This window comes from Nematolebias whitei, chromosome 7, assembly GCF_014905685.2.
Source record: "Nematolebias whitei isolate Nwh7 chromosome 7, NemWhi1, whole genome shotgun sequence".
NCBI classification, from domain to species: Eukaryota; Metazoa; Chordata; class Actinopteri; order Cyprinodontiformes; family Rivulidae; genus Nematolebias; species Nematolebias whitei.
Window position 1 is genome coordinate 5767415 of NC_056504.1, and position 10625 is coordinate 5778039.

General features: G+C 39.9%; 1 protein-coding gene across 1 annotated transcript in view; it reads left to right on the top strand.

Annotated features, from left to right (window-relative positions):
* The window catches only part of LOC119412118 (kinesin-like protein KIF21B), a 40315-nt gene that overhangs the window by 18348 nt on the left and 11342 nt on the right, over positions 1-10625 (top strand). The window contains exon 2 of the mRNA XM_037679092.1: positions 8352-8574. Within this exon, the coding sequence (XP_037535020.1) occupies positions 8352-8574 (223 nt within the window). The remainder of the gene's footprint in view (positions 1-8351; positions 8575-10625) is intronic.

Below are 10625 nucleotides of genomic sequence, written 5' to 3' on the forward strand. Positions count from 1 at the left end.
TAGCCATCCTATTTTTAAAAAAAAAAAAAAAAAAAATCAGTATAACTTTTTATAACTGTCTATTGTCCTCGAGGCTCAGTGGGATTAACCTGTCTAAATAAAGGTTGAATGAATGAAAAAAGTTAATTTTATCTTGAATCGACTGCAAAATGTCATTTTTACGTAAGATTTCTTATTTTTATTGTCACCCACCGCCATCATGTAACTCGTCTGTTTCTGTTTGCACGTGTCTGTCAGCAAAATATCTCACCGATCAGATTTCCATGAAACTTTCAGAAATTAATATTGGCAGTACAGAATGTGTCGATTAACTTTCGGAGTGGATCCAAATCAAGATGACCGCCGCAGCTAACCGACCTAACACGAAATCTGCTACAATTCAGCTACTTTTACAAACATTGAGCAAAAGCCTGCTGTGGTTTTAGCTGAGACTCATTCTGACATGAGTTCTAGCACAGCACATAAGCTCTTTAAACCGTTAGCATGCAAGGAGGTGGATGATATGCATTACTTCAATGAATGTGGCTACTTTCATAGTTTTAATGTTTCTATTCTTTTGTCACATTTCCACTGGAATCAACTGCTTGTACTATATTACAGAATGACCGAATCAAAACAAAGAAATTACTTCAGCTGGCTTAATTGTTCAAACCTTTTTTTTTTTAAGCTAAATCTATCCCGATCTACTGACACACTGCCTTTCTACAAATTTCTTTCACTGATCAGTCTTTTCCATGCAGGTTGTTCACCTACTCATTTGTTCTTCTTCCAGTGAACCTTCCTGAATATCATGCTGACCATTGAGTTATCTGTCAACAGTCGTTTGATGGGAGGACGGGCATGTTTGCATTTAAAACAGCTTTTAAAGAGCAGACAAAGCATTGGCTGTGTGTGTTTTTTTGCATTTAGAGGGCGACGCTTGGTCAGTAAAAAAAAAAGGAGTAGGCAGGAGAGGTTGAGGAAGTGAGGGGGAAAGTAAAGTCCACACTAGTGATCAGTCTGTCCTGTTATCAAGAGGAAAAGGAAAGTGGAACAGGCCCTTTAACTGCCTCTGCTGTTGGAGCGTTTATCCTGGTGGTCTGTTTTTATTGGCACTAAACTGAGGCAGGGCTCAGAACAGAGGGAGGTGTAAAGACGGACAACCGCACAAAAGACACTTGGCAGCGGAGCGATCATAAAGTTAAAACAAATGGCAGAGGGAAAAAAGGGGCGGTGCCTGGTTCTGGTTATTCATCGGCAAAGTGAAGATGTTATTCTAAAGGACAAGTGTTAAATGGGAAGTAGCTTCCTCTACTGGCTTTGTGCCAAAGGACAGACAAGAGCGCTTTGAAACACTCGCAGCTCGAGTGAATACTGTTGACTCTCTTTGTGTGAGTGTAAGCGTGCGTGTGCACGTGCACACACACATCGTGTCCTAACTGAAGTGTTTACATTAGTGAAATGAACTCTGGGGATCACCAGCCTGTTCCTGAAGGTTGATTGAACACGAACACATGCACACACACAACACTGCGTGCACAGGCCAAAAAGGCACTTGCTCATTACTGAAAGTGATCATGCATCTTGAATTTATTAGTCCCCCCCCCACCACCACTATCGGTGCTTGTTTCAGGCTACTTTTTGGGATACAATCAGACCTCCGTTGACTTTCAGTTGAAAAGTAGCTAACTGGACATAATGTGGTGTTAAGTGTTGCAGTTTGTGACTTCGGCTCCAACAGAACACCATTAAAGATCACTGGTGTTCACTCTTGTTGCTCCAGAATGCAACAGAAAGAGTTTGAGATGTCTGCAGTTTCCTTGGAAAGTACGCTGTCTTACGAGTGTGCAACACGGACTGTAAAACACTTCTCCACACTGACGGAGAGCAGGGTTTGCCGTGCCCCGTTCCGAGTATTTCACGGCGCTGTGACTTTCTGAGACTACCGTTACTTGGCCACTCAATTGTGAGAAATTTGCAAGAAAAAAAAGATACGTTTTGCGATAGTGATCTCACTGGAATCTGACTGCAGCCAAGTGTCTAATGATCCATGTGATCAAGTTTTGCGCAGCCAGCGTTTTTAAATCCCGGCTTGTTTTATTTGTTTTGTGTTCTCGACTTGTAAAACTGCTTTCTAAACCATGCACGATATTTCAATGCCCACCCCTGCCCACATTATATCATTATGCCTTGATACGCACCTTGCAGCTGCCCCCACATTCATAATTTAATCTACGGGCATTAACATTTTACATGAGGATGGGGCAGGTTTGGAACAATTGGAAAACAAAATCATCTTCATTGTGTTTTTTTTTTGACCTGGACATTCAAGGCTGTGGATGTTTTCTGTCAGCGTGCTCCTGCACGTCAGTCAAAATACAGCTCGAATAATACACAGAAACTAAACTGAGAAGGGTTTAAAACATGTTGGAGATGCACGCAACTCTATTTGAAGAAAAATATTGGAACATATTCAAAATTTAACTGATGAGGCTCTATAGCTTCTGCAGCTCACTGGAGTAAATTGAAACCCTCCGAGAATGTTTCAAATTATTTTGGAGACTTCCTCATAAATGCTGTAAACTAACTGGTCACCAGCAGTCGCAGCCCAGACGTATACGTAGTGCATGTAGTCTTCTAGTTATACCTTTGCTTATGCTACTTTTAAATCCTGTATTTAAGGATAAAATGAGCATGTGCAAGATGCATGCAGAGCAACAATATTTGGGTCTACGGGGATGAATTATAAAACATTTATAGACGCTTAAAAAATTCTCAAAGTTCCGGTTAGGTCCTGGTGTTTGGGAGCATGTTTCACATCATTGCTGACAATCGACATTTTCAAAGGCACCGGTTGTTTTAGGCTGGTAAAGAAAGTGTAAATAAAGTTTTACTTTTTAAAAAGCAGGAGTCTTAACAGAAAAGCAGGAAAGTCTTGATGACAGAATACCGAGGTACTGGCTCTCCTTCATGTTGCAGATTAATGATGTGATGCAGCAACAAACTTTGATGCAGGAAAGATTAAAATATAAAAGTTAAGCTCTGTGTACTTTTGTTTCATCACAACGGATGAGTCCAATTAGCTGTGAATTTAGCAGGGGTGGAAGTACTGAATTACAAATACTCACATTACAGTAATTAGGTAGATTTCCTGGGTACGTGTACTTTTATGAGTATCTCTTTCAAGTGTGTAATTTTACTCATACTTAAGTACAATTTAGACCATTTAATCTACTTCATTACTTTTAAAATCATAAGTCGCTACTGAGTACGGTCGCAATTTGAATTAATATTCAAACCGTTAATTTGCATCTTTGTAGACTGTAAGGCTCTCGGGTCGCGAACGTGCCAATTACTTTTGACCTAAGCAAAGGACAACTCCGTAGAGTAGAGAGCCATTTATGGACTGAAGATTTGGAGAAAAAGACAAAATGGAGACAGAGGACAACAACAGAGAAAACGAGGAGGTGAAGGTTGAGGACGAGTTCCCGTGGTCGTACCTGGAGGAACGTTTCATGAACAGAGGGTGAAAAGGAGACGGGTCCAGATGCAAACTGTGTTTAATCTCTACGGTGACAGCAGCTCACAAGACTTCATCTAATCATCTAATCTAAGTACACAAAGATCTTAGATATTGTCACTGCCATCGGTTTGTCTGGTACTAAAATAAGACGGATCTTCTGAGCGTCTTGAGAACTGAACTTTGAATGTTATAGACAGCAAATCAAACTGAATGACTTCTATTGACAACACAATAAAACATAAATTGGTTAAAAAGTAATTAATACTCTGAGTAGTTTTTTAAAAGAGTACTTTTTACTTTTACTTAAGTTTTTTTTTTTTTTAATAACACCAGTACTTGTAATTGAGTACAATTTAAGCAGTGTAATAGTACTTGTAGTACTTGAGTGCAAATGTTCAGTACTTTTCCCACCTCTGATAGTTAGAATGAATACTGTAATAACTGGTCTTTACATGACCCCATATATCTGGAATAATATATTTATTATGTTATAGGGGTGTACTATTGTTTGGCCCATTTTATTTTATTTTTTAAATTTCTTGACGAAGCAGACATTTTAATTAACCACACGCAGGATTTACTGTCGTTTTTTCTTTACACTTGTCTCCCGCTCGGGCGTTGGATCGTGGAACTAGAGGCTGATTTTAGAATGGGATGTGCTTTATTGAACGTGCGGTCTGAGTCTGGATCTTTGTGTGCACGTTGGAGATGTTGGCTCTTCCAATCAATGCTACAGATCCAGCTCTTGGTTTAAATGCCAGTCCATCGGAGCCACAGAGTGGCTGTGGGTCAGGTGGTTATTGAAAGCTGTTATTTCTTGCTCCTGTGGGTCATCTGATGCAGTCTCATTGGTGTGTGTGTTAGTTTTGAGTATCCACATTTCATTGGTCCTACTGGGTGGATTTTCTGCTCTGAGTGATAATGAAATGAAAACTGAGCACATGGATTCAGAGCATTTTCAATAAGGAACACATTATTCACTTTTTTAGACGTCATCATAAAAAGTAACTAGTAAATAAAACCGCTTACTTTGTGCACCCTTACACCCCAGTCACAGAGACCTTTTACATAACCCATCTCCATTTGCATGAACGTGCTTATATGTTGATTAACGTACGTTAAACCTTTTTTTTTTTTAAATACACCATAAATCATCTGAAAACTCTTAACTCATCTCGGTCGTTTCCCATTATAGGTTCTCAGTGTTTGCTAACGTTATTAAACGTTCACACTGAGCGGAGCACAGGTTTCCCCAGGAAACGAGTACAGGTGATTCAAATGATTTATTTTTCCTGAGATGTTGGGGTTCACTGTGAGTTACCATGGCAACTGACATCTTCAGGGCTGGATTTTTTTAATAGTACATCGTGTAATTAATAACCACATAAAACCTCAACTGTGATTCAAAAACATAAATGATTGTTTATCGTCCAACAAGAACATATAATAATAAGCACTGAGGACTTTTGGGCAGATGGCTGCGAATATCAACTTTGAGGGTTTGCAGTTGTGGCATTTCTAATAAAGTAGGGTGTTAGCGTTGCCAAAAGCTACTTTATGAGCCCCTCTTGGTTGAATACTTTGATATTTACTTATGAGTTTCTCTCATCCTTCAACGACCACAAGTCTGTCTTTTGTACAAACTATTCTGCTCCATACGTGACTGCTCCCCTTCTCATCTGACTCGACGTGCTTAAAATAAGTTGAAAAGGTGACTTTTTGTCTTCCACGTCCTTTAAGTTCTCTCACTGTTGGCACTAATTACATTCAAGATTGTGTATAGCTTATCTAATATAGTTAATATATTTACAGAGTTACAAAACCAACTCTGATATATGTTGTAGTCATCAGTTATTTTTGAATGATGTTTATTAAAATATTCTAATGTGAAAGACGTACTTCAGCTCAGTTTTTTTTAATTAACATTTTCCGAAAGCCAGTTTAACGTTCAGGGACAGTTTATTAAATACTTAGTCGTGAATAACGCGACACAACTTGGCACATGTAATATTTTGTTTGCATGTAATGTAGCGTGCTCTTTATAGGGTGTTGCCACGGTTTAGTAAATGATGTCCACAACATTATTGATAAACTTATCTGACCAAGTTATTACACAAGTTTCATTCAGCTGTGGTTGTGTTTTTGTGAGACTTGAAATTCGCAGCAGGGAAACGGAACGTGAACACATCCTGATGCATGCTCAATAATCCAGGTAGAAAAATCCAAAACGAGTTCAATCTGGTCCTCTGGACATTCAAAAAACAACGTGAGCACCTTCACCGTTAGCACCAGCGTTCATTAGCATGTTAGCAAGCTAAACAAAAGTAAGCACCAAACAAAATGAAGGTGATTCTGGTGTAACCGAAGGAAAAACGAGTCTTCTCTCCCAGAATGATGATTCATCGTTGGATTTTAATAAATTCAAACAGAAGATAAAATAATGTGCAACAATGTTCAGTCCTCCGGGGCTCGCCCTCTCCCCCGTCAACTCCTCTAAGGCAGTCATGCCAAAGTGGTTCAAAACACCAAAGTTCATGCTCATTAATCCAGGTATGAATCCAACTATGTTCACCACTTTGGCATAACAATGTTAATATATTATACTTAACTATATAAATCTATAAATGTTTGTTACAACCATTATAGTTTAATGCACACTCACACATGCAGCCTTGCTAAGTGTATTGCACGAAGCCGGTGCACTGGTCTTTCTGCCGCATGCACTTTATGCTTATAATTGGCTTAAGCAGCACTTTTTGATGCATCAAGCTCTGCGTCAAGGTTGCATCCAGTAATAAAACGAGAAAAAGACTCATCGTCTGCACGCTGCTTTTAAAGCCTCGCTCCTTTTGATGGGGGCGACTGGGTTAGCACTTGGCTGCTGAATCGCACTATTCTAATGCATTTGATTTCCTTCTTTAAAACTCTCCTCTGTGAGGCGTCTGTGCCTGAAGGAGGGCCAGGAAGTGTCCTTGTGTGTGTGTGTGTGTTCCTGCAGCACCATGAAGACTTGTGGTGCAGGGATTAACAGAGTTAGTGGTGGGTGTGGTACTTAATGCAGGCTTGAGAGAATCCATGTGTGAGTTATAGATAATACACTAGTTTTTTTATTTTAAACTGGATATGTGCAGCGTTTGTTTCCAGAGTTACTGAGTGGACATCTTTGTGGTTTGACCTCTGTCCTACGACAGCTGCGTGCGGCTGCAGCGTCCCAAAGGGCCTCTGGCGTAGTCGCGCTGTGTGGGGGAAGTTGATTTGCGTCCCGTGAGGATTAAACTGTGGCTTTTAGAGTGTGGCGTGGTCGACCCCAGTGTTTTTGAGAAATGCTAGCTCATGACTTTTTCATTCATCGTGTCCACACCGTACGTACCTCCAAAAGCACAAAATGGAGTCCGACAGATTTTTAAAAACTGTCCGAGATCAACGTCTTTCTGTTTTCTCTCGGTTAATCCTCTCTGCAGCATAAGCACCGTCTTTAATCTCTACATCTGATTTGATCAGTTCTCTTGCCTGTCAGAACGTCCATCATGGTGCTGGCAGGTAATTTAAAATAATCGTTAAAAAAGCCTCTAATATTCACCCCTCGTTTGTCAGCGAGTTCAAAGATGTTCCTGTGCAAGCGCTGTTCTCTTATGCTCTCGTTTTTAAAAGGGATTATTTTACGACTGGGACGTCAGGTGAAAGCAATTAACAGCAGCGGACTTCCTGTCGGGATGACAGACCGAGCAGAACGCCAAGTCCTGAGAAGACGGATTAACAGCAGCTGGAATAATGACTCGTGGGCTTTTTGTTTTCCTCCTTGTCGTCATTCGTGCACCAAGATGCAAGTCCTTTCCAGAACGTGACACTTTAATGCCTCCAGTTTACACGTTCCGTCTTTATTACCAGCGTGCGTTTCATGAGAGGTTTTGTTTGTTTCCTTATGTAAAGTTGCTTTATTGTTAGTCGTCTTTCTCCTTTCAGTTAAAATGAAATCACTTTTCTGTGTCATTTTGGGAAGAATTTAGCTTTATTCTTATGCAGTTTGTTTACTTCAAGGTCAAGTCGTATTATCGGCAGAAGAAGACGATTTAAAAAAAAAAAAAAGGGAATTTAACTTGTTCAATGCATAAATCTGCTTTAATTAAAGCGTTAAAATCACATGCACATGTGGAACATGAATCTCTACTAAAGAAAGCAAATGTACTTGGTCTCGTCTCAACTTGAAGCGTTTTTATATTTGACCACCACAGACATTAGGAAGAAAGTGCAAGCGCGTTGCTTATTTGGCTGCAGTTGCAGTTCTCGTTCCATCAGTTTACAGCAGCAGCTTTTTTTGCTTTCTGTGTAAAACATCCAGGCAGGATAATCAGGATTAGTTGCTTTTCATTCGTGAGTTAAGGTTTCTCAAAGGCATTTGTTGTTGTTATTTTGCTTTTTTTAATTATCCACCAAAGTGCTAAATGAGTATAAAGCATCATACGAGGCAGTGGATAAGATAATAACATTTAGCTGTACATGCCGCTTGCTGCTCACAAGACGGTTAAATGCAAAGTGTCACCAGGTGTCTAAAAAATGCCGCAGACATTTATGTTTCTCCATCTCGCACACATGCGCTCTGTTATGCAGCGAGTCATTTTGTTAGGTCTGATTTCTTAAACGGTTATTTTTGAACGTGTCCGTGTTCTGCTGTTCCTCGTTTACAGCTTCTTCATTACAGGTAGTCGTGTTTTATCAGCTTGACTCTCTGAAACACTTCAGGCTCATCACCATGTGCTTGTGTGAAGGAGCTAGTTCTTATGTTTCATGGTGTCAACTTTTCCTAATCGTCTGTATTCACCGATTGTTTTCCTCTCCCCCCACTTCTCAGGATTCGTCCTCAGATGGCCAAGGAGAAGATAGAGGGCTGCCACGTGTGCACGCTGGTCACCCCTGGAGAACCGCAGGTCCTCCTGGGGAAGGACAAGGCCTTCACGTATGATTTTGTGTTCGATATCGACTCGGAGCAGCCGAACATCTACCAGACCTGTGTGTACAAGCTCATCGAGGGCTGTTTTGAGGGCTACAACGCCACCGTGTTTGCTTATGGACAGGTATGAAAGCAAAGCTCGAAGCTTGTGCAGGTTCTCAAAGTAGTTTACCTGCTTACAGTTTGGCGTCAGTGCATGTTAAAAGCACTAACAATGTGTCGGTCACAACTGAAACTAGAGAAACTGCATTTCCTGTGAAAATGCAGTGTGGATGCTTATTGCTGAAGAACTTGCTGAAAAACAACTGAAATTAGCTAAAAACATGCTGAAATATAGTTTAAGTAGAAGAGCAAGCCCAAGTTGGCACAAGAAAGCAGAAATAACCCATATTAGCTGATTTAGGTTTAAATTAGCAGAAATGAGCACAAGATTAGGAAATTAGCTAAAAAAAACTGAAATCAGCAAAAATACCTGGAAAGTAGCTGAAAAGGGAAAAAACTCAGCTTAAACTACCAGAAGGAAGTGGAGAGAGCACGTTTTTTGCTAAACGAGGCTGAAAAAAGTTGAAATGAGTGCAAAAAGTTTGGACTGATCTGAAAAAGCTTAAATGAGCATTAAAAGAACTACCGGTAGATAGTAGCTGAAATAACTGTGAAACTAGCAGAAATACCGGTAAGCTGAAAGTGACATAAGCTAAAATTAGCAGAAAGACGTTAATTAGGCTGAAAGTAACAGAAAATACTATAAAAACTTAAATGTATCTTAAATTAGCTAAAAAAGATGGCTGAAAAGGCAGAACAAGCTTAAATTAGCATAAGAAAGCAGAAAGAACACATTTGCCCAATTAGGCTGAAAGAAGCAGAAATTAGCACAAAATAGTCTGAAAAGTAGCTAAAAAGCAGAAAGAAGCATAAATTACCAGAAGGAAGTGGAGAGAGCACACATTTGATGAATTTAGCTGAAAAAAGTTGAAATGAATATAAAAAATGTGGAATTAGCTGAAAAAGCTTAAATTACCATAAAACAGGTACAGTATTTTCCAACGTATAAGTTGCAGTTTTTTTGCATAGATTTGTCAGTCCTACGACTTAACGCCGAAACGACTTGTATACGTTTTATTTTTCCATATTCATAACGCAATTTTTGACTGATGCTTTAAAATTTGAAGAACTGCAACGAGTCCTCCCGTGCGCGCTCACTTCACTCAGCTGGTGCAGGTGGAGGAATGCTGGAGAGCTAGCGGCCGCGATGGATGGTTGGATGGATGGTTGGATGGTTGGTTGGATGGATGAATGGCGCCACAACGCCCAGGCAAAATGAAGCTGTTTTGACCATTAAAGTGCATTTAATAAGGAAAAACACTGAGACACACCTTTGCTATAATGTTGAGCAAACAAATAATTGTTTTTAAGTGTTAATCTTGTTAAATTTCAAAGAACTTCAACAGCGAGTCCTCCTGTGCGCACTCGCTTCACTCAGCTGGTGCAGGAGAAGGAACGCTAGAGAGCTAGCGGCTCCGGCCATAATGGATGGATGGATGGTTGGATGGATGGATGGATGGTTGGATGGATGGATGGTTGGATGGATGGATGGATGGTTGGATGGATGGATGGTTGGATGGATGGATGGATGGATGGCGCCGCGCTGCCCAGGCGAAATGAAGCTGATTTGACCATTAAATAAATGCATAATAAACATGACGGGTCAGCGGTGACGCATAATAAATGCGACTTATACGCCAGAAAATACGGTATATAGTAGCTGAAATAGCAGAAAAAGCTAAAACTAGCTGAAATAAACTGAAAGGAGCATAAAACAGCTGAAAACACAGCTGAAAGTAGCTGAATTATTTTTTACATTTGCACAAGGAAGCTGAAAGAAGCTGAACCAGAACAAAATGTGAAAGGAGCAGTAAACGGTTGTAAACAGATCTAAAGATTTGAATTCAGTTTCAATTCAGTTTCAATTCAGTTTGTTTATATAGTGCCAAATCACAACAAAGTTGTCTCAGGACACTTTACAGGAACATTCACATCACATCACATAGAAAAGCCAAGTAGTAAAGTTCTCTAAGGATTAAGATGTAAAATGAGCTCAATTCATTTTCCATGAGAAAAAAATGGCAGAAAGACTAAATATATTTAAAAAAAAAAAGGCTGAAGTTGCATCAATAC